The following is a 25,374-nucleotide window of genomic DNA, read 5'->3' as shown; positions in this document are numbered from 1 at the left end:
CGGGGACACATCTGTGTCATTTTTTCTATTTCTTTGGCTATTAAAAAAATAGCAGATCTACAAGCTCATAGCGCGCTATGAGCTTGTAGATCTGCTATTTTCGGAAAACAAATCGTGAACATGTGTGCAAATCTGTGAATATAGTATACATATATAAATGTTTAATTCAAATCTTTGCCTCTGGGGGGGGTCCCTTGAACAAAGTATTTTGAGATGGGGGTCTGTGGACAAATACATATCATTTTGGGGGTTCTTGACATGAAAAGGTTTGAGAACCATATTATAGCAACCTAAGTTTTTTCAAAAAAAGATTCAGAAGACATTTGTAGAATACCCCCAGAAGCAAAGATTTGAGTTACAGATGTTTGCTTTAAAAAAATGTATATATACTGTACATTCAAAGATTTGCACACATTTTAAAGATTTTTCTAAAAATAGCAGACCTACAAGCTCATAGCTGAGCTTGTAGGTCTTGTTTTTGAACAGCCAAAGTATAAAATAATGGTTTGAGTGGTTACACATATGTGATCCCAACTTCAACGTGTTAACCCTTTAAGCCCTGAAGAAGCATCTGTGTCACTTTTTGATTTGAGCTAAAAAGCATTTTTTTACTCTTTGGCTATTCAAAAAATAGCAGATCTACAAGCTCATAGCGCGGCACCGAGTGCCGCGCTATGAGCTTGTAGATCTGCTATTTTAGAAACATCGTTATTTTTTTGCAAATCTTGAGATTTTAGTTTCAAAAGCGAACATTTGTAACTTAAATCTTTGCTTCTGGGGGATTTAACAGTTTTTTGAAAAAACTTATGTTGCCATAATATCAGTGGTTCTTTTTACCATGTCAAGGACCCCCAAAATGATATGTATTTGGCCACGGACCCCCATCTAAGAATATATGTTCCAGGGACCCCCGGAGGCAAAGATTCAAGTTAAACCTTTTCTAAAACAATATATATATTAAAAGATTTGCACACATTTTCAAAATTTTTCATAAATAGCAGATCTACAAGCTCATAGCGCGGCACTCGGTGCCGCGCTATGAGCTTGTAGATCTGCTATTTTTGAATAGCCTAAAGTGTAAAATAATGCTTTTTAGCTCAAATCAAAAAGTGACACAGATGCTTCTTCAGGGCTTCAAGGGTTAAATAATGTATTCATCATATAGGGTGATGATGGTCCTGTTTGTCTCCTGAAGTCAGAAGACACCTCTGCTCTTCAGGAGGAAGACGTGAAGACGTGTCTTCTTCATGTTAACGTCAGGAACACACGTGAGCCCAGCACCCAGATGAACTCCGGAACACACCGCATCACTCCATACTGTAAGATATAAACCACATTATACATGAAATACACTCCATACTGTAAGATATAAACCACATTATACATGAAATACACTCCTGTAAACATCAAACAGAAGCGCAAGGCGGTCAAATAAGAGCAGTGTTGCTCTCATGCTCACAATGCGACGCATTGTGAGCTTGTAGATCGGCTATTTTCACAATATGTCTATGTGTTGCTCCCCTTAGTGATTAGTGATTATATGGATGAGTTGATGTGTTGCTCCCCTTAGTGATTAAATGGATTGATTAGTGATTAGTGATTAAATGGATTGATTAGTGATTAGTGATTAAATGGATGTGTTGGTACTGACCTGCAGGGCATGGAGCCAGTACCCAGTGGTGTGGTGAGAGACGCCCAGGGTGGAGATGGCATGGTGGGCATAAACCTCTGGGGTGGGCACCAGCCATCCTAATTCTCCACTGGAGGACACCTGTATGGAAAGTACTCACATGTTTTACTGAAGTATCAATGCAGAAATACTCTGTTACAAGTGCAAGTCCCAAGTATTCAACATGTACTTGAGTAAAACTAACAAAACATCTTGGCAGCAACATGTACTTGAGTACCAAAAGTAAAAGTACTCATTCATGCGTGTCGTTGTTTACGTCGTCAGATGGTTTTAATTTGAAGGTTTAACAGGATGTTCAATGTGTTTTTGTGAGTTAAGATAAAGTGACCGGCGTGCTCCATGCCGTTGTGCTGTGTTAAGTTACACATGTGACCAGGGACGTGCACAGATAGACTCTAGGTGGGGCTACAGCACCTGCCCTTTGCCCTCTTGACCAGAAGTGCCCTTTTGAAGTGTGCCCAGTTTACAGCAGGGGTCTTCAACAGGGGGTCCGGGACCCCTAGGGGGTCCTCAGAGTTACTACAGGGGGTCCGCCAAATCTTTATGTGACGTGATTTTTCTTTTTTACCATAACCACTCCAAACCTAGCATCCCTTTTCTGAGGATAACTTTAGCCAAAAATAGCAGATCTACAAGCCTACAAGGCTTGTAGATCTGCTATTTTTGGCAAAGAGGTATAGGTGTAGAGGGAAAAAAGATCAGACCAAGTAAACACAAAAAAGTATGATTTACTTGAGCACCTGCCCCTCAAAATGTCTGTGCACGCCACTGCAAGGGACGTTGTTTGGGCGGAAACGGTGCTCTTTGATTTTCACAATAAAATGATACCCAACCGCGTTTAGTTCAGTACCGCCCGTCCCCGCGAACTTATAAAGGTATATTTTTCACCCGTTTTAACCCGTCGCGTATCGCCGGGTACCCGGCCCGTTGCAGGACTCTGCCTTACGGGTCCATTTGGTTCCATGTGTACAGTCAGTCAGTGTCAGGGTTAAAGGAAAACATTATGAACGTTTGTACCTGGAAAGGAATCAGACTCTGGACAAAGATGCCGTGACGACCGTACTCATGATGCAACGCTCTGGAAAACTGTTCCATGTAACCCTGTGAGACAAGAGACACATATTCACTACTTTATGTTTTATTTACTTTAAACTGTTCCATGTAACCCTGTGAGACAAGAGACACATATTCACTACTTTATGTTTTTATTTACTTTAAACTGTTCCATGTAACCCTGTAGGTCGGACAAGAGACACATATTCACTACTTTATGTTTTTATTTACTTTAAACTGCTCCATGTAACCCTGTGAGACAAGAGACACATATTCACTACTTTATGTTTTTATTTACTTTAAACTGTTCCATGTAACCCTGTGAGACAAGAGACACATATTCACTACTTTATGTTTTTATTTACTTTAAACTGTTCCATGTAACCCTGTGAGACAAGAGACACATATTCACTACTTTATGTTTTTATTTACTTTAAACTGTTCCATGTAACCCTGTAGGACAAGAGACACATATTCACTACTTTATGTTTTTATTTACTTTAAACTGTTCCATGTAACCCTGTGAGACAAGAGACACATATTCACTACTTTATGTTTTTATTTACTTTAAACTGTTCCATGTTACCCTGTAGGACAAGAGACACATATTCACTACTTTATGTTTTTATTTACTTTAAACTGTTCCATGTAAGCCTGTAGGACAAGAGACACATATTCACTACTTTATGTTTTTATTTACTTTAAACTGCTCCATGTAACCCTGTGAGACAAGAGACACATATTCACTACTTTATGTTTTTATTTACTTTAAACTGTTCCATGTAACCCTGTGAGACAAGAGACACATATTCACTACTTTATGTTTTTATTTACTTTAAACTGTTCCATGTAACCCTGTAGGACAAGAGACACATATTCACTACTTTATGTTTTTATTTACTTTAAACTGTTCCATGTAACCCTGTGAGACAAGAGACACATATTCACTACTTTATGTTTTTATTTACTTTAAACTGTTCCATGTTACCCTGTGAGACAAGAGACACATATTCACTACTTTATGTTTTTATTTACTTTAAACTGCTCCATGTAACCCTGTAGGACAAGAGACACATATTCACTACTTTATGTTTTATTTACTTTAAACTGCTCCATGTAACCCTGTAGGACAAGAGACACATATTCACTACTTTATGTTTTATTTATTTTAAACTGCTCCATGTAACCCTGTAGGACAACAGACACATATTCACTACTTTATGTTTTATTTATTTTAAACTGCTCCATGTAACCCTGTGAGACAAGAGACACATATTCACTACTTTATGTTTGTTACACTATGAGCTATGAGCTTGTAGATCTGCTATTTTTGAATGACCAAAGTAAAAAAGGTTAAAGTGGTTATAATTATTGTAATGCTATTTTAACACATTTTGCTGGGGACCCCCTGAACCCCCCCCCCCCCCCCCCCCCCCCTCCAGGACCCCCCTCCCGTCCAGGAATCCCCTTATCCAGGAATCCCTTTAACAAAAAACCACATCACTCACACTCTTTGACACTGGAAGTGAATGATCATGTTTACAGAATGGTCTCCTACGCCCTCTAGTGTTGAACAAGGGGAATGTTTAGTCACTGTTTGTATCAAAGACCAGAGAGGTAAAACCACCAGTGGTGGAAAAAGTACTCAAACGTTTTACTTAAGTAAAAGTATCGATACTGCAAATTAAAAATGTACTTCAGTAAAAGTACAAAAGTATTGGTATCAAAATGGTCTCAAAGTAAAAGTACTAAAATGTTTGAAAATAGCTGATCTACAAGCTCGTGATGCAACGCGTTGTGAGCTTGTAGATCAGCTATTTTCAAATAGCCTAGATATAAATTAGGGCTGAAGTGCGCTGTGCGTGTGTGCGTGCGTGTGTGTGCGTGCGTGTGCGTGTGTGTGTGTGCATGCGTGTGTGTGCGTGCGTGTGTGTGCGTGCTTACGGCCATACCACCCTGAACACGCCCGATCTCGGAAGCTAAGCAGGGTCGGGCCTGGTTAGTACTTGGATGGGAGACCGCCTGGGAATACCAGGTACTGTATAAGCTTAATAAGTGTCCTGACCTGCTGGGCATGACGTTAAACTGCCCCGTTGTAACTACCATGGTCAATGTAGTACTGTAGGTGCAGTGGATGCATTTGATACTTCTGTGGACTATGTACTAGCTTGCATACAAGAAGATTTTACAAGACTTCTTGTATGCAAGCTAGTACATAGTCCACAGAAGTGAAAAGTTAAAAGACTTGAAAATTTCTCACCGGTGGAATCTACCAACAGCCCACGCTACCTGACGGCCCCTCCCTCCCGTGAACAGCTACCAGAAGAGAGGCAATAGACCCGGCGGCCTTCCAGTGGTGTGTCCGTCCGCTGTCGGAATAGCAATAGGTGGATTTCCCGGCCCATGAGAACGACTAGAGAGAACACTTTAACACCAAGCAGCAGTGCAAGACTAAGAACTTTGTTTCCTCTGGTGATCCAGCCTATAGGACATTATACCCACGGACTGGTTGTTGGAGGGTTTCCACAACTCGGGATGGATGCCCAAAGACCAGGCAGAAAGGCTGGTCAACCCATTAAGACCTGGAACGCGATGTCTTTTGGAACGTGATGCCTGGAACGTGATGTCTTTTCAACTCAAATCTTTGCTTCTGGGGGGTCCCTGGAACAACATATTTTGAGATGGGGGTCGGCGGCCGAATACATATGATTTTGGGGGTCCTGGACATGAAAAGGTTTGAGAACCACTGATATAGAAACATACGTTTTTTCAGAATACTGTTGGGATTTAGAAGACATTTGTAGAATCGGCTTCAGGTCTTAATGGGTTAACACCAAGCAGCAGTGCAAGACGTAGAACGTTTTTTCCTCTGGTGATCCAGCCTAGGACATAGATACCCACGGACTGGTTGATGGAGGTTCTCAACAACTTGTGATGCCCAAAGACCAGGCAGAAAGGCTGCTTAAAGTATTGTGCTGTCTCTGCCGCCGCATAGTATATGGCCAAGCCGCCACTAATTGTGCCCATGGAGTACTGAGTGACATGCATGTTGAATCATGAGGACATTATCCATGTATGCTTGCCCTGTGTGTGGACATAAATACATTGCTAAACTGTGTGTGTGTGTGTGTGTGTGTGTGTGTGTGTGTGTGTGTGTGTGTGTGTGTGTGTGTGTGTGTGTGTGTGTGTGTGTGTGTGTGTGTGTGTGTGTGTGTGTGTGTGTTCTCACACAGCTAGAAGCCAGCATCACGCTCCCGGCCTGCGGCAGAAAGCGTGTGGTTCCAGAGGAGAGGTTGACCACGGCTCCTCGGTGGCGCTCCACCATGCCGGGCAGCACCCAGCGCGCCAGCAGGCTGGCACACGCCACGTTGGCGCACACCGCCCGCCACAACGCCTCCTCTGATTGGTCCACCAGGTCCTGGAGGGAGAGAGGGAGGAGGGTCAAAGGTTATACTAGCAGTGATGGGAAGAAAGTAATCGCATGTTTTACGTTTTTAAGTAAAAGTATCGATACTGCAATGTAGAAATACTGTTGTTACAAGTACAAGTCCCGTATTAAAAATGGACCCGAGTAAAAGTACAAAAGTATCGGCATTGAAATATACTTAAAGTAGCAAAAAGTAAGTAAAGGTACTCATTGTGCAGAATGTCCTATTTCACAAGTTCACATTTTTTGAAAAATAGCAGATCTACAAGCTCACGATGCGACGCATCGTGAGCTTGTAGATCTGCTATTTTCAAATGACCGAAAGATATATAGGGCCGAAGTGGTTAATGTGTGTTTTGTAATAACAATCAAAATCTACAAAGTAACTAGTAACTATAGTTACTTTGGCTTGAAGAATCATGACATTTTTTGCAAATCTTTGAATATATATATATATATATATATATATATATATATATATATATATATATATATATATATATCTAAAGCAAACATTTTTTTTTTTTTTTTTTTATCCCACGATTTTGTAGCCCCTATTTTTTCACCCTGGTGCCAATGCCTAAGCGTGTAATCCTGGGCACTACCTTCCCTCTGCCAGCCTAGGGAGGCCAGGCTGAGCTCATGCCTCCTTCAATGCATGAGAGCCAACTGACCTTCTTGTCACCTGACAGGGGGGAGATTCCCCGGTAGGACGTAGCGCGTGGAAGGAACACGTTATTCCAACCAGTTCCTTTCCCCTCCATCAGGCGCCCCGGCTGGCCAGGGGGAGGCAGTATAGTGACCAGGATTACTGCATGTTTTTGTGAGGGTATTAACTACCCTAGGAGACACGGGGAGAACATGCAAACTCCACACAGAGTAGGCCCTTTCACCAACCCCACCTAGGGTATGGGCACTGATGACGCGGAGGAGAGAACACGCCCCCAGCGCCCACAGCGTCCCCTGCGGGAATCGAACCCAGGACCTTCTAGCTGTGAGGCGACAGCGCTACCGACTGCGCCACCGTGCCCCCTAAAGCAAACATTTTTTACTCAAATCTTTGCATCTGGAGGTCCCTGGCACAGCATATTTTCAGATGGGGGTCCGCAGCCAAATACACATTAATTTGGGGGGTCCTTCCAGACCCTGACCTTGTGTGAGTCCAGGGCGGGGTCCAGACAGGTGACCAGCAGACCGATGTCCTTGTCCCTCAGAGCCACCAGGACGGGTTTGGACTGGCCTGTGTGTCCCAGCAGAGAGAGGTTCACCCTGACCACCTCCACGTCCACGCCGTAGCGCTGCAGGGACAGGCTCAGGCTCAGGGCGGGGCTACTCTCCTCTCCCTCCTCCTCCTCCCCCCCCTCATCATCCCCTGATTGGCTGATGAGCACGATGTTGACGCCCCGTTTGGCCAGTTCCTCCGCGTACGCCCGGCACACCTCTGATGATGTACCTATGAGGATGATAATAATAATATTAATATTAATAATAATAATGATAATAAATGATTGCTGCACTGAACAGAGGGTCCATTTGGTGTCATTTTACTCTCAAGAGTTTATTATTGTTAAACATCAGCATTACTTCATCTACAAAAGTCAACACAATTAGAGAATATAGAAGAATTGTTATTTTGATCAAAGTTCGCCTGTTATTATCGCTCCTATTGATACCACATCAATAAAGCATGGAATTGTGACAAGTCTTGGATCTGAGAGGCTACATCTCATCAAATGGTGAAGCTGCAAAGATCACTTACTGCTACCAGGGTGTAATGGGAGAGATCTATGGCTGTGTGTATCTGGAATACATGATGAAGTATGAAGTATGTATGTCATTAATATCACACACATTCTAGGGCTAAAGGTTTAGATGTGAAACACATGTCCATAATGATAAAGATTCAACATGTGTGCAGCCTGTTTAAAAAACATAGTAGAATAACTGTTTGTTTTTAAATAAATGTAGTAATGAACACAATATCTGACAGACAGACAGACAGACAGACAGACAGACAGACAGACAGAATGAGAGACAGACAGACAGACAGACAGACAGACAGACAGACAGACAGACAGACAGACAGAATGAGAGACAGACAGACAGACAGACAGCGTGAGAGACAGACAGACAGACAGACAGGCAGGCAGGCAGGCAGGCAGGCAGACAGACAGACAGACAGACAGACAGACAGAGACACAGACAGACAGCGTGAGAGACAAACAGACAGACAGACAGACAGACAGACAGACAGGTCTCACCTAACAGGACGGCCCAGGCTCCGTACCTCTCGCGCAGCGGGGGGCCCCTCGCGCACACGCGCGGCAGCAGGTGCACGCGCAGCATGGTGCACGCGCCCCGCAGCAGCACCAGCGCGCGGCCGCACGCGTACAGCGCGCCCACCACCACCAGGGGCTCGAACCAACCGCTGATACAAGAGGACGTCTGTCTGTAGAGCAGGGAGAAGCTGTCCACCGCGGTTGCCATGACGACAACAACAAACAAACAAACTGATCTAATAAATATCGATTATAATAATAGTGTCGATATATCGATACATCGACATTAAATCATTGATAATATCGCCTCCTCCTCCTCATAGAGACACACACCTAACCCGGAAGTAGACCGACAACAACAATGACACGTGGGAACATCATGTGACAGATTAGCCCTGAAACATGAACTTGTTTCTGTTTTTTTAATGTTCTTCATTTACAGCCCGTACATCTACATAGTTGTTCACATCTACAATATAAAGTGTTGACCCCACGGCCATGGATGTAACAAGTTAAAACGCTTTCCTCTAAGTACCTGTATCTTCAGTATTGTTCAATAAAAAAGCCTTTTAATGTGACCGGCGGCCATTTTCTTACAGAGTTGTAATGTATCAGAGTGCAGTACGCCTCACAACCGATAGGGTCGCATGGTTGAAAGCGTACCGAAAATGACCATCGATAGGAGTAAAAATCTTTTTATTGAACTCGACTAGAAAGTACGCGCCCCCGACAGGACGCATGGACCGAAGATTTTTAATCATCATTCTTCTTCTCCTGTCGGGTGATATCCACGTTAATCCAGGCCCAGTTACCACCAGGCAAACTTCTGCCCGTCTGGCGAGAGAGGCAAACTTGGCCAACGAAGCTAGCGCTGCTAACGTTGCTATCGTTGCCAGCGACAACGTCGCACAACAACAACAAACCCACGCCGCTAGCTCTCGTTCCCAACAAGCCAACGCACCCTCGGACTGCATCAACACCACAGCTGTACTCGCCGCTCCACGACGCGCGACGGAGAGACGCTGCGCAACGGAAGAAACCTATCCACGGACACTTCTGGCGGTTCCAGGCGGCACAAGGACCAGGATGGACCCCCGTGGACACAGACGAAGGCCCCCCTCAACCCCCCATCCCCCCATCCCCCAAGCCCCACAGCTGGTTGCTTACCACCGAGAACCAGACGATGCCCAACCCCCCACCCCCCCCCAACCCCCACAGATGGCCGCGCACAGCGAAACAGAGGCTTTGATGGACGCTAACACCTCAACACCCCCCTCCCCCCCCGATACTGCTCCTCTCTGTGGACTATCAGTGGACAGTCATCTTTTCATTGAACAAATGAAAAAATCGTTTGGCGTTGGCTTGCACATGATACACCTCAATGTGAATTCCCTTGTAGGAGACAAGCTAACACAAATCAAGCAGATGTTTTATGATGGTAAGGTTGACATTTTAACTTTCTCTGAAACGAAACTTGATCATACGATAGATGATACTGATATTGAGATTGAAAACTACAAACTTTTCAGAAAAGATAGGAACAGAAACGGGGGCGGCGTATGCATGTATGTACATAAAGACAATGTCTGCATCCTTCGTGAAGACCTGAATGATGCAGACATTGAAGCTGTGTGGGTCGAGATCATTTTTGAAAATGCTAAACCTGTGCTAGTCGGTACCATATACAGACCTCCTAACCAGACTGATTTCTATGATAGACTTGATGAATGTTTAGCTAAAGTGGACAATGAGGAGACAGTACTTCTTGGTGACTTTAACACTGACATGCTCCGTAAGGAAGCGTCAGTGTTTAAGTCATTCAGGGGGTTTTGTAATCGGCACTCACTCCACCAGCTGATCACTCAGCCCACAAGGCTGTGTGTTTCCACTCAAACTATCATAGATCTCATTCTAACAACGGACAAGGACAAAATCCTCAATAGTGGTGTTTCTACCTGTGGCATATCTGATCATAACATGATCTTCTGCACCAGAAAGAAACGTAAACCAAAGACCGGTTACCACCAAACAGTCACGATCAGAGACCTCAAAAACTACAAGAGTGAGGACTTAGATCACAGACTGGAGGAACAGGATTGGTCCGACGTACTAAACAGCACACAGGTAGACGAATCTTGGCTTGGTTTCAAAACCAAATTCATTCCAATTTTGGACAGTGTGGCTCCCATGAAAACCATCAGGGTCAAAACCCGCTCGGTTCCATGGATGAATTCGGATATCCTTACTACCATGAAAGTCAGAGACAAAAAGTGTTCTGACTATCATAAAAGTAGGATCAAACTTGCCAAAAGCTTCAATAAAGGTCTCGAATCCCACGTAGCGAAACTCAAAAAAGAGAAAAACATGCTAAGAAACAAGGTTAATGGCATGCTGTTGTTAGCAGAAAAAAGCTACCTCGATGGCAAAATTGAGGAAAATCAAAACAAACCACGTGAGCTCTGGAAGCTATTCAACAACCTACTAGGCTGCAGCAAGAAATTGAAAACCAGGTTTACAAACATAAACCTCAAGGTGAATGACACTCTCATTTCATCCAAACGGGAAGTGAGTAAAATCCTCAACATATTCTTCACGACCGTGGCCTCAGAGTTAGTTGAAAAACTACCCCCTCACTCTGGGAGTCATGGTGGAGAGTATGTTGATTCATTTTACGATAAACAGGGTGTACGCAAAGACGATTTTAAACTCTCCCCTGTGTCAACAGATGAGGTGTTTAAAAAATTGAGTGCACTCCAACAACACAGAGCCACAGGTCCCGACAACATCCCCGCTAAATTTCTAAAAGACTCAGCCGCCTCCATTGCCCCAATCATTACCCACATAATAAACCTCTCCATCATACAGGGACGGGTCCCTAACGACTTCAAAAAAGCAAGAGTGACCCCTCTGTACAAAAAAGGAAACCAATTAGACCCTGGCAACTACCGCCCTATTTCTATTCTTAGCTCCATCTCGAAAGTCATGGAAAAAATAGTCTATGAACAGGTTGAAAAGTACCTTGCCGAAAAAAATCTAATTTACGAATTCCAATCTGGTTTCAGAACAAACCACTCCACTGACACATGCCTTCTCTATTTGAACGACTCTATCAAACAAGATGTCGACAAGGGCAAATATTGCGGCATGGTCATGCTGGACCTCCAGAAGGCTTTTGACACCGTTAATCACCCAATTATGATCAATAAGCTCAAAGCAATAGGCTTTGATGACACGTCGGTGAACTGGATGAGATCCTACCTGGAAGGGAGGGAGCAAGTGGTGGAAGTAAACGGCACCCAGTCCCCTCCCCTCCCAGTGACTTGTGGTGTTCCTCAAGGAAGCATACTAGGACCACTACTGTTCCTGATATATGTGAATGATATGTCCTCAGCTTGCGACTGCAAACTGTTCCTGTTCGCAGATGACTCGGCTCTGCTGGTCTCGGACAGGGACAGGCTGCAGGTTGAGAAAACTCTCAGCACTGAACTCAACAAGATCTGCATCTGGCTCTCCGACAACAAACTCTCATTACACCTGGGTAAAACTGAATCCATCCTCTTTGGGTCCAACCCTAACCTTAGAAAGGCTGAGAGTTTCACGATCAAAGTGGGTGAAAATGTTATCACAAGAAAGGAGGAAATTACCTACCTGGGTTCCATCTTGGAGGCAAACCTCTCAGGTGACAAAAACGCTGAAAAGACGATCAAAAAGGTCCACAAAATAACACGGAGGATGTGGAGGCTTGTTCGTAAAGTCAGTAAGAATACTCTGAAGATTCTTGTAGGGGCCCTCATACAAGGTCATTATGATTATGCATGCACTTCATGGTATCACAACACCTCCAAGGCCCTAAAAACAAGGCTCCAAACATCCCAAAACAAACTTGTAAGGCTACTTCTTGGCCTCAATTACAAAGCCCATCTAACCCATGCCCATTTTGCTAGGCTTGGATGGCTTAGGGTTGAGGACAGAGTACAGCAACTTGCTATGGGCCTGGTCTTCAAGATACACCACAACATTGGGATCCCCCTGTATTTGTCAAAATACTTCCAAAATGTTAATCAAGTCCATGATCATAACACCAGAGGCAGCTCCACAAACCATGTTCAACCCAGATTTGGCACAACAAAGGGAATGAACTCTTTCTCATGCTATTCATCTAAAATGTGGAATGCCCTACCAAAAGGAGTAAAGGAGTGTAAAACCCTACTCACTTTCAAAAATGCCCTAAAGATACACCTTCAGGAGGCTGCAATTCAAAAATGGCCCCTGTCCAAGTCCTAACCTACCCCATGTCCTAACCTAACCTACCCCATGTCCTAACCTAACCTACCCCCCCCCCCCCTCTCTTTCTTTTTGTACATATTTTTCACCCTTCATACTTCATACCAGTAACCTGTAAACTGATTGTATGACATTCTGTATAGTAGTGTGTATATCTGTCTGTCTCTTATATGTCAACATGATTTGTGTGCATGGGGATCTCATCTTAAACAAGCTACGTGCTTAACTGAGCTATCCAGTTTAGTAGACCTTGTATTGCGAATTTGTACTTCCATGTACTGTTATGTACTGCCATGTACTGTTCTCATGTCTTACTAAATAAAGTACATCAATCAATCAATCAAACAGAAGATACGGGTACTTAGACCCAGGCGATTTAACTTGTAACATCCATGGCCGTGAGGTCAGTACTTTATATTATAAATGTGAACGTTAATGTAGATGTACGGGCTGTAAATGGAACGTTTTAAAAACCAGGAACAAGTTGTTGATGATATAAGGGTCATGTTTCAGTGCTAGTGTCAGGGCTAGTCTGTCACGTGACTGGCTGTACATTCGTGCCAGGGCTAAACTAATACATTTTATATCCTTTATTTATATGTGTTACTGAGTTCAATTATATATGTTATAATGCATGTTTTATACATGTATAATAACTTTTATTACTGATGTATTTATATCAATAAATAAACAACTTCATATCCCACAATGCATCCTGGTGTTTGGCTCGGCGTTGCCACGTTTGCTTATTATAAGAGAGTGTACAAATGGAACGGGTCCATTTGGTTCCATTTGTACACTCTCAGAGTTACAGACAGTGCCGGTGCTAGGTAATTTGGCGCCCTAGGCAATATTTTTCCTGGCGCCCCCCCCCCACCCCCCACACCGCCACCGTTTTCTGCCACAGCGCCACCTAGATTCTGGGGGAAAAAAAAAAAAAAGTTTTTTTTCTTTTTTTGCGCCCCCACCCCTAGTGGCGCCCTAGGCAACTGCCTACTCTGCCTAATAGGGCGCGCCGGCTCTGGTTACAGACCCATAAGGGTCCATTTGGTTCCTGTCCATCATTTAGCTGGGGACCCCCTGGAACCCCCTCAAGTACCCCTGGGGGTCCCCGGACCTCACTTTGAGAACCAACGGTATAAGGTACAAGACAAGTGGTAAGATGAGACTTTATAGTCGCTTCTTTTATTAGGCTCGTTTTCGTAGACCTGGCCGCTTGTTTCTCTCACAGAACCTGGCAACGGTGTTTGGTTTCCGTGGTAACGCTAATCCTCTGTTCGGTGTGTATCGGTGACACACAGTGAGTAACAACATGTGTTACTACTCTGTTTATTATGTTTATGCTCTTATTGTTTATAATGTGTGTGTAGATATTAACACATTCATACATACACGGTGGTCTGTGTTGCAAGCGCGCGCGTGAATTAATGAATGAGGAAGATAAGCTAAAGCTAATGCTAAGTGTAACAAACACACACACACACACACACACACACACACACACACACACACACACACACACACACACACACACACACAGTCAGCGTGACAGAAAGCACGGGCGCACAACCGCGTGCACGTCGCACGCACCTCAAGCTTTGAGGCTCACGCACGCGCACCACGTTGATAGACCCCCTGTGGTATAGAGGGGGGGGGGGGGCTGTCCATTTAGTACACTGGTTTTCAACCAGTGGTCCGGGGACCACCAATGGTCCTTGAGGGAGTTCCAGGGGGTCCCCAACTAATGATGGATAGGAACCAAATGGACCTTTATGGGTCTGTAACTCTGAGATGGGTCTGTAACTAGAGTGTTTGTACACTCTCAGAGTTACATTAACATTGGTTTTATAATATAAATTGGGGTCCCAGAGATAGAAATGCAGGTAGAAATGGGGGTCTGTAGTCTAATGCATGTTAAACTGGGGGTCCTTGACATTAAAATGGTTGAGAATCACTGCTAGAGCCGTAAAAATCGTCTCTTATTGGGGGTCCCTGGCATATCTTTTCAAATGGGGGTCCCTGGGCTAATAAGTGTCAATTTGGGGGTCCTTGACGCGAAAAAGGTTGAAAACCACTGCATTAGTAGTACACTCTCAGAGTTACAGACCTGTAAGGGTCCATTTAGATTCTAAATGGACCCTTACAGGTCTGTAAATGTTAGAACCTCCTCAAAGACCCCTGGGGGTCCTCATAGCGTGGCACCCAGTGCCACACACTCACTCCAGAGGGACACATTGCATATATTGTCAGGCAGACAGCTCTTATGTCTTGTATTTTTGTGAATTAATGCGACGCTTTTTGAGCTTGTAGATCGGCTGCTGTTTTAGAATTGGAATCCTGTTTTTTTTTGTTTTTGCTATTTTTTAATTGGAATCCTCAAAAGTAACATTTTTATTTAATTTCAAATGCCTTTAGTTATACTTATGTTAACTTTATGAACTTAAATACAAATACATTGGACATAAAAAAGACAACAGAATGTTAATACTAGTCATTAAGCTACTCATATAGACTGAAGTAATTAAAGCGGGTCATGTTTGCATGTTATGAATCATAATAACAGCTGAAATCAATAATATATCACTATTCTGATATTAACCTGTGGGCCGCATTAAGTGGAGGTGGGGGCCGCATGTGGGCCCCGGGCAGGGGCGTCACTACCGGCCCATGACGTTTGGGGCCCCTCCCCACCCAGAAAAAAAAAAAAAAAGAAAAAAAAAGTGATATATTAAAAAATAAATATTGAATTAAAAAATAAACCTGGGTGGGCCCTTAACATTGTAAGTGTTAAGTAGTTGTTACAAAACCGTTGTTTATGTGCCCGAAATCCATCACAAACCCGCAGAAAAAGTATCAGAAACCACTAATAACCGCAAAATTTTCGAAGCGCGTGCGCGCAGTCCGGGCGCACAGCGGGCCCTCATGCGCGTTCATGAGGGCCCGCTGTGACCACCTCGCGTCGGGGCCTACTATTGCCTCGTTACGCGACTGGCCCCGGGGCCACCAGTTGCCCATTAACCCATTGATACCTGGAACGCTTCTGTGTCACTTTAGATGTCTTTGGCTATTTTTGAAAAATCGTGAAAATTATTTTTTTATATCTTTTTCCGAAAAATTGTTAGGATTTTGATTTTTTTAGACGCGGCCTCAGGTCTCAATGGGTTAATGCACTACAACACTGTCCCTCTATGTGTGTGTTTAGCCTGTTTACTGTAAGTCGCTCTTATAGGACTTTTATGGCACGACAAACAATTTGCGTCATCATGAGATGTGTGTTTTATTTATCTCTCCTCCCGTCCTCCAGGGGACGGTGTGTCATGTCTCAGCTGTCAGCCGAGGAGGAGGCGGAGCTGGCGTGTCTCCTCAGACAGCTGCTGCAGAGCGTTCAGGATCGCATCGCTGGCGCCCCCTCTGTCCAATCGGCCGAGGAGATACTGCTGCACCTGGAAGAAACCGACAAAAACTACCACAAGTACGAAAATAAAACCCTTAAAAAACTACCACAAGTACGTAGATAAAACCATTTTTTTTCTGGCCAAGGACCCCATGTGTAATGTCTTGTAGATCCGCTATTTTTTCGCAAATGTTCCCATCAGAATAGGGTTGAGTGCAGGGACGTGCACAGATAGACTCTAGGTGGTTCTAGAGCACCTGCCCTTTGCCCTCTTGACCTGAAGTGCCCTTTTGAAAAAAATTAAAAAACGTTTTTTTTTTTTTCAGTTTACAGCAGGGGTCTTCAACAGGGGGTCCGGGACCCCTAGGGGGTCCTCAGAGTTACTACAGGGGGTACGCCAAATCTTTATGTGATATGATTTTTCTTTTTTACCATAACCACTCGAAACATAGCATCCCTTTTCTGAGGAGAACTTTAGCCAAAAATAGCTGATCTACAAGCTCACAACGCCTTGCGCTGCGAGGCGTTGTGGGCTTCTAGATCTGCTATTTTTGGCAAAGAGGTATAGGTGTAGAGGGAAAAAAGAGCAGACCAATGTAAACAAAAAAAGGTATAATTTACTTGAGCACCTGCCCCTCAAAATGTCTGTGCACGCCACTGCTTGTAGATCCGCTATTTTCGCAAATGTTCCCATCAGAATAGGGTTGAGTGGTTAAAGGGTTATTTCACTTTCCAACATTGTTTGGGTCATTTTATGGTCTACTCAGGCTTGTGTCAGCCCCCCAGACAGTTTTTAAGTTGCTCGATTCAGTATTTAGATATTTGATATTCATTTTATCAGACACGCCCCCTTCCTACACAAACCCATTCAAAACCCCCTTCAAACTACATTTTTAACATGTTAGATTCATCCAAACACAATGTCCTTGGTTCTGGTGACTCACCCTGCCCTCCTAATACGTGAGGAGACTGTGTTTTTTCATTGTATTTTATTCTTTTCATTTCCCCAAAAAAAATATTACAAATAAATGAAAACACAGCCCCCTCGCGTATTAGAAGGACAATATCAGTCACCAGAACCAAGGACGGGTGTTTTCGATGAATCTAACATGGTTAACACATTCCCTGCACAGTCACAAAATATTTTCCGTGATCACCGTCCTCACGGTGATCCCCTCATTACACACACACAGGAGTCTCGTAGAAACGTGGAAAAAAATAATCCGATTGCGGTAATCCGTTCCATAATTGCAGCCAATTGAAAATAGCATGTTTCACCCAAAATAACATGGTAAAAAAAAAAGTACACAGGAGCCGAGATACAGGATTTTAAAGTAATAAGTTAACCAAGGAGTGAATAGACCCCTTAACTGACGACGTCACACTGATAAGAACCAGTATGCGTGCAACCAGTATGCGCTAAATGAAACCCATTCTATCAGGTCTCGCTAGGACGCGCCTCACTAGCCAACACACAAGAGGGGGTTGGGGTGTACTGAAACCAGCGCACCCCGAAACAACAGGTTGAGAATTGATTGCGTGAAACAATCACCTGTGCGTCCAGTCTCAATGTTGGTAAACAAATAATTGGTCTATAGAGCTAGAAATCTTTGGATCACGATATCTCTGGTTCTGTGTGGATAAATAGAAAACAAATTTAAAAAAAAAAAATTAAACGGTTATACTCGTGGATGGGCAGATAACGGGGTATTTTTCCAACAGCGCGTATAACCGTTGTTGGTAGGTAATGTGTTAAAATGGAGTTTGAAGTTACAATGGGTTTGTATAGGAAGGGGGCGTGTCTGATAAAATGAATATCAAATATCTAAACACTGAATCAAGCAACTTCAACACTGTCTGGGGTATTCACACAAGCCTGAGTAGACGATAAAATGACCCACGTCTTTTTTTAAAGTGAAATATCTCATGAGGCCGATTTTACAAAATGTCTTCTAAATCCTAACAGTTTTCTGAGAAACTATTGTTTGTTTCTATATCAGTGGTGCTCAAAAATGTTCATGTCAAGGACCCCCAAAATGATATGTATTTGGTCGAGGACCCCCATCTCAAAATATGTTGTTCCAGGGACCCCCCCAGAAGCAAAGATTTGAGTTACAAATGTTCACTTTCAAAAAATATATATTCAAAGATGTGCGCACATTTTTACGGATTTTTCAAAAATAGCAGATCTACAAGCTCGTAGCGCGGCGCTACGAGCTTGTAGATCTGCTGTTTTTTAAGACTTCTTAGCCAAAGAAGTCTTAAAATGACACAGATGCTGCTCTTAATGGAAAGAGCACGTACTTACAGTAACCAACAAAGTTTCAAGATCACTTGGTATCATCAGACGAATCAGGGGCTTGGTTCATCAGGCCTGCCTCTTAACCCTTTATTACAGTTTAATTTATCCATATCTCATTTACTGCAATATTGTTTGGGCAAGTACATATCCATCTAATTTACACAAATCACTCATTACTCAAAAGAAATTTGTAAGAATAGCTACTTATTCTAACTATTTGGCTCCATCTGCTCCTCTGTTTAAAAAACTATATTTACTGGCTATCTATGATATTAACACAGTCCAGTCCTGTTCTTTCATCTATAAATGCACTTACCTTTCAAATATGCTTCCTACACCTTTTAAAGAATATTTTAAGACCAACTCACAAGTTCATAATCATAATACTAGACAATCCGATAATCTCTATCCTCCCTTCAGCCGTACCACCCACAGCCAGTTCTCCATTAAAGTCAGAGGTTCTTTACTCTGGAATACACACATATTTATTGCCAACTCCTCATCTTCACTCAGTAACTTTAAACATAGACTGAGGGCCGGCCTGATGAATCAAGCCTCTTCTACCATTTAACATAGCTTCACGCACGCACGCACACGCACACACTCACGCACTCACGCACGCACGCACGCACGCACGCACGCACGCACGCACGCACGCACGCACACACACACACACACACACACACACACACACACACACACACACACACACACACACACACACACACACACTCACTGAACTGCACTCAAGGTATTTGTGTTTGTCTTGTCTTATGTTTGATTATTATGTTTAACTACTTGTTTATTATTTTTAGGTGAGAACCTTTATAAGCCCTTTATGGGTTTCCTTTTCTCACCTGCACTTACTTCTGTGTTGTTTTAATGATGTTACCTTTGTTCTGTTTTTATTGTGCGAATAAATAAATTATAAATCAAAAATCAAAATCAAATGGGTTAAGTTGGTCAGGGTTCAGTGTACTCTCTCTCTCTCTCGTTTCATACAGCTACGAGTTCGTAAAGTACGTGCGGCGCTACGTAGAGAGCTCATTGGCTGCCGTGGTGGAGGCGGAGACAGAGAAGTGCGCCAGGGGAGATGATGACGGACACGCCGTGTGCTCCGCCCACGACACGCTCATCAGCGCCATCACCAGGACGGCCAGAACATCGCCGCAGTGAGTACGGACGGTCCTGCACTTTTTACACCAGTGTGTTGCCAGGTCTGCTTATTATAAGCGACTTTGGGCTTGCTTTTTCTGTAAAGTCGCTTGTGAATATTGGTATTGCTTGTAAGCCTGTAGCCTGGTAAACCCTCCCTCCGGAAATCTCATTTCCATTTGATTCCAGGAGTGAGTCTGGCATGATTTCCCATTGTGGGAGTTTCTAGCGGAATTACCAGCAAACCGAGCCTATCAGCGTCGTCGCACATCGTTCTGTGATTGACAGCGACAGTTGGCCAATCAGGTGGCGAGTTCGAGTGAGCCCGAATGAAGCCGAGTGCAGCCTGAGTGCCGCCGACAAAAGACGAACGGCAGCCATTGTTGTTGTCCGAGTGCCTTCACTTCTTAGTTTCGTTCTTAAAACGGTCTCAAACTTCTTTTTTTGAGACACGGAATTTACTATTAACATATCGTTTGGATAGACTTTAGTTGTTTAACTTCATATATGTGGTCAATTAATCATGACAGAGCCTATTTAAAAATATAAATTTAGAGAACCGGCAGGGGCGGGGAGTGACACGCATGTATCCCAATAAGGCAACCTATTTTGGGCATGGCCGTCTCAAAAGTCCCGTTGCGTCACATAGTCTGGAGGTGTTAAAAATGAACTGCTGATTGGCTGAAGGGGAAAAACGATCATTGGCTGAAGGGGTTGTCAGTCAACGGTATTACTCCCGCCCAACTACAGCCCACAGCCAATATTGCAGAATGGGCGATCATGCCAGACTCACTCCAGAAATCAAATGGAAATGAGATTTCTGGAGGGAGGGTTTACCAGGCTAGTAAGCCTGTGCCGATATGAAAAATGTTAAACCGGTTCGATATTGAATTAAAAAACAAATTAAACCGTAACCGGTTTTGACCACTTAGGGGCGCACTTCTTTTTTTTTTAACTCAACGAAGATAGACAGGAATGCCCATTTTTGGCACCTTTTTTGTTGCAGCTGGCGGATGAAGTTAGGGCAGTTTTCAGATGCAGTGCTTGTAGCGTGCTATGTTTGCTAACAAGGGAAAGCGAGGCTCATTTGCGTGGCCAAGTCGTCTTCTCCGTCAACCACTATAGCCTCCAGAATAACCAATTTGCCAGCAGCCCTCTCTCTCCTCTGGGCTTTGTGGGAGAGCAGCGGGCAGCGGGCCGCTGATATTTGAGAAGTTTTGTTGTTTTTTTGTGGTGGCAGAGTTTGATTTCTAAAGTTGTCGTCTTCGGCGTTACAACGTGTGTGTGCTGCCATTCCTCCTGTCACTCCAAGACTCTCGAGCTTTGTAAACGACACTGTGTCCGTGTGTGCATTTTATTTGTCTTCCCTTTGTTTTAAAAGTAAAGTAACTAGTTACTAGTTACTTTTAAATTGTTTTAACTAGTAAAGTAACTAGTTACGTTTTTGGAGCAGTAACTATAACTAGTTACTTTTTAAAAGTAATTTGCCCAACATTGCCTATTACTAATGCAGATGGATTTAATGCTGTTTTTGTAGGCTATATATTAAAGGTAGGTTAAGTGATTTTCTTTGGTTAAAATAAGTGTTAAATAGCTCTATATTGTGATAGTAATCATTGCTATAGAGTGTTTGTTCAGTAAAAGGAGTCTCCGTGTCTCTCCAGCTCTTTATTAAACAGAAAATGCATATTGTGTTTACTAAAGAGCTGGAGAGACCCCTGTGACCGAACAAACGCTCTGTAGCAAAGATTACTATCACAATATAGTACTTTAACCTTTTACCAAAAGATATCACTTACCCTACCGCTACAATGAAGCGGTTTAATCTTGTAAACCGGATCGCACCGGGGAAACCGGAAATCGGCACAACCTTAATTGGTTGCTGTTTATTTGGGCTTGTTTCTGTAGTTGCTTATAATATTATAATATTGTGTGTGTGTGTGTGTGTGTGTGTGTGTGTGTGTGCGCGTGTGCGTGTGCGTGTGCGTGCGCGTGCGTGTGCGTGTCAAACCTTCCATGTTTCAACTCAGTACTGAAAATCCTGAAATCTTTGCACATCTCTCTGCTAATACACCAGATGTTGTTGTTGTCAATGAAGGAAACAGATCAGTTTCCATTCTTGAAATGGACTGCACCTTTGACTCTAGCTTAGAGGAAGCTTTTATGACCAAAGTCATTAAATACCAGCCGCTCCTCCATAGCATCACAGAGCTAGGTTATAGGTGCAATCTACTTGTGTTTATCTTTGGCAGCCTATAGGACATGTACATGGGTTGGTTGTAAGAGGCTTCCAACAACTTGGGATGCCAAAAAAAGCATGCAACATTCTGCGGAATCTCTTCTACTATCGGTAGCCGCCAAATATGGCGAAGACGCTGTTATTTGTACCCCTGAAGGGTGTGGGGGGTATTTGTACCCCTGAAGGGTGTGGGGGGTATTTGTACCCCTGAAGGGTGTGGGGGTATTTGTACCCCTGAAGGGTGTGGGGGTATTTGTACCCCTGAAGGGTGTGGGGGGTATTTGTACCTCTGAAGGGTGTGGGGGTATTTGTACCCCTGAAGGGTGTGGGAGTATTTGTACCCCTGAAGGGTGTGGGGGTATTTGTACCCCTGAAGGGTGTGGGGGTATTTGTACCCCTGAAGGGTGTGTCGAGCCAAAACTGAGAGAAAGCTCTGAAACCACATCTGGGAAAAAGGGACATCCAAGATGGCTGCCAATGGCCTTTGGGACATCCAAGATGGCTGCCCCTACACAGGCCTTTGGGTGTCGGCTCATTAGAGATTGGGTGTCGGCTCATGGCAAGCAGCAGAAAAGAAGCTGGAGGTGCTCAGTTGAGCAAACAACATTGGAGGGAGAAGAGCTCAAACCAACTCCAAAGAAGCTCCAAACCACTTCAAGTTCCACACACTGTGTTTGGGTTCGACATGCCAATGGTCTGTAAATGTTTCAATCTCCTTTTGCTGTTTTTAAGTGCTGCTTAAATGTTTGGTGCAACTGCTAAAGTTTGTTTGGCTTCAGAGCCTTATTGTAGTACAGCAGCACAGCATTGTTTTCAAATGTTTGAAGAATTTATTTACTCTTATTTGCTGAAAAGTAAAGTTTAAAGGGATGATTGGCAAATGTTTAAAATATTAAGTTAAAGTTAAAATAATTGTTTAAAACTACAAATGAAGCTAATGTTAAAAGCTTGAAGTTAAGAGCTGAAGTTTAATGTCAAAAGCTAATGTTAAAAGGACTTTATTTCAAATTTTATAAGGAGGAGTAGGAAAATGCTGATTCACAAGCTCAGATCAGCTGTGTTCATTATTTAACGAGCTTCAATTATCTCTTTAGAACTTAAATGGTCTCTCTAAAGAGTTTAAAATGTTTGTTTAAAAGTTAACTTTAATTCATGTTTAAAAGTATAATTTAATGTTTAAAAAGTGAATTCAAAGACTTGATTTAATTTTAAAAATGTAAAATGCCTAAACATTTAAAAGTCTAAAATGGACTTTATGTTAAAGAAATAATTTACTGAGTTTAAGAACAATTGAATGTTTAATTTATTTAAACAGGTTTAATTTTGCATTGAAGTTTAAAACAGTTAATAATTCATTTAAATAAGTAAAAGTAACGATGTTTGAGTAAATGTTTTGTCAATTACTATTTAATAACACACTAATTCCAACGCTATGTTTGAAATTAGAAACATTACTTAGAAATGATTTAAAAGTAAATGTTTGGTAATTTACTACTTAGTAACGAACTGATTACAACACTTTGAAATTGTAAACATGGTTTAAAAGTTTGAAAGATGTTTATTTTTCTGTTTTGAAATGGCAATGTTAGTAATTTTTCTTCTGTTTCTTTTATCTCGAAGGTTTACGACCTGATGATTTGAAGCTCAAACAACAAAAGAAGCCAACAAAACTAAAGTTGGAATAAAAAGTTTGAGTTTTCATAAACTGAGTTGTCCAATCATTTGAACCTGAACTGAACCTGTGGGTGAACTTGACAGTCGTAAACCACAGCAACAGCTTGGACTGGAAAGCTGTGGACAAAGGAGCCTCAAGCAAGAGGACAAAATGGCGGAAGAAGGCCTGGGGAAGTCGGTCAAAGACCTCAAGAAGGAAAGGACCGTGGCAAAATGCAGCTTCACAAAACAGGCAAACTTCATCCTGAGAGGAGGGAACACAATGCTGCAAGAGGAACTGAAGGAGGAGTTCACAAAACTGTCCTACCGCTTCAGGAAGTTAATGGAGGCAAATGACGAGTACAGATTTGGACTGGAGGCCGATATTAAGGATGTGGATCCAGGAGCAGATCTCGATGTACAGCAGGAGGCTGACATTGCCAATTCTATCAAGGAGGCTGAAACGAAGCAGGAAGAATTGAAAGACTTTGTTCTGAAAAATCTGTGGGGAAGATACGGGAAAAGTGAACTCGAGACAGCCCTTCTCGAAGCAGAGATGACAGTAGACCAAGCAAGAAATGTTCCTGTTGCAAGTGCAAATTGTGAGGGCTACGAAGTGCTCCTCACTCTGGTGGAGAAGAGGGTGAACCAGGCCGTCTCATCTACGTCCTTATGGGAGAAATGGACACCTGAGGACTTGAAAGATCAAATGAGAGGAAGGATCAAAGATATCTGTGCATCAAAATCCAGGCTTGAAGGAAGGAGATCTGAATTTGCGAATGCACGACAAGGCACAGAAGTGAAACCTCTACATCATCCACCAGTAAAACCAATAATCCGAATAAAACCAACCACCTTACCCATCTTCAATGGAAGCAAGCGGGACTATCACCGATGGCGGAAGGACTGGGAGAGCCTCCAACGACAAGGAGAGCCATCTGGATCACCAGAGGTAAAGAAGATCCAGCTTATGGAGAGCGTGGAGGAAAAGATTTCTAAAGAATTGAGACTTTCCACCTATTCAACTGCAGCTGAAATGTTCCGTGTCTTAGAGAACAGATGTGGCAACAACTCCACCATCACGATCGAAATCCTGGAGGAGCTAGAGAAGACACCACCTGTCAAAGGCAGCCATCCAAGGAAGGTCATTGACCTAATCCAATCTGTAGAAAAGGCCCTAGCAGATCTGACGGAGCTGGGCAACTCTGGAGCAATTAAAAACCCACTTGTGATCAAGTCAATCGAGAGCAAATTGCCTGAGTTCATAAAAAGGGACTGGGTGATGTTCATGGTTGACCCCAAGAACAATGTCAAGGCAGACACCCATTTTGACATGCTCCTGACCTTCCTGAATAACCAGGAGGACGTCCTTGAAAGACTCGAGCAGCTCAGGGTTGTGGACAAGGAGAGGCCTGACCGTTCTGACAGATATGGGAAGAAGATTGGCTCGACAAGAACCACAAGAAAGGAAGACCTTGATGTTTGTGTTGTCTGCGGCGATGGTGGGCATAGCAATAAGATCTACTTCTGTAGGAAGTTCAAGAGACTTACCTTGCCTGAGAAGAGGACTGCGATGGAGAATATAGGAGCATGCAGCAAATGCCTTGTCTGCCATGAAGATGATGCTGGAAACTGTAAAGACATCTTCCTATGCAGGAATCCAGAATGTAAAAGAAGAGGCGGTGCTCCAGACCACCACTACCTTCTCTGCCCAAAAGGAGGGTTCAGGAGAAGTGAAGAAAGAAAGGTGGTGAAAGAAGGTGGAAGAAACATCAGAGGAAGAAGTAAACTAACGGAGGAACAAGAGCAGTTCTTGTCGGAACTATCCCCTGAAATGTCAGAGCGTTGCAGAAAGACTTTTACGAACAAAACGTCAACGACACTTGACACATCCGGCC

At 43.2% G+C, this 25,374-nt stretch overlaps 2 protein-coding genes across 2 annotated transcripts in view; one reads left to right on the top strand and one right to left on the bottom strand.

Annotated features, from left to right (window-relative positions):
- Window positions 1-1,119: 1,119 nt before the first annotated feature.
- On the bottom strand, window positions 1,120-8,792 carry hsdl1 (hydroxysteroid dehydrogenase like 1). Its single transcript, XM_084082655.1, has 6 exons — window positions 8,432-8,792; window positions 7,322-7,623; window positions 5,973-6,161; window positions 2,708-2,791; window positions 1,652-1,771; window positions 1,120-1,317 (listed from the first exon to the last, which is right to left on the bottom strand). Exons 1-6 carry the CDS (start codon window positions 8,655-8,657, stop codon window positions 1,246-1,248), a joined length of 993 nt encoding a protein of 330 aa, XP_083938781.1. The 5' UTR covers window positions 8,658-8,792; the 3' UTR covers window positions 1,120-1,245.
- A 5,217-nt stretch (window positions 8,793-14,009) lies between these two features.
- The window catches only part of tbc1d32 (TBC1 domain family, member 32), a 92,549-nt gene continuing 81,184 nt past the window's right edge, over window positions 14,010-25,374 (top strand). Inside the window, exons 1-3 of the mRNA XM_084082278.1 lie at window positions 14,010-14,033; window positions 16,038-16,205; window positions 19,434-19,601. Coding sequence (XP_083938404.1) covers window positions 16,051-16,205; window positions 19,434-19,601 — 323 coding nt within the window. The 5' untranslated portion in view covers window positions 14,010-14,033; window positions 16,038-16,050. The remainder of the gene's footprint in view (window positions 14,034-16,037; window positions 16,206-19,433; window positions 19,602-25,374) is intronic.

The sequence above is a fragment of the Gymnoscopelus microlampas genome, assembly GCF_963454915.1.
Source record: "Gymnoscopelus microlampas genome assembly, chromosome: 16".
Lineage (NCBI taxonomy): Eukaryota > Metazoa > Chordata > Actinopteri > Myctophiformes > Myctophidae > Gymnoscopelus > Gymnoscopelus microlampas.
The sequence above is the reverse complement of the archived record's forward strand: the minus strand, read 5'-3'. Positions and strand labels throughout refer to the sequence as shown.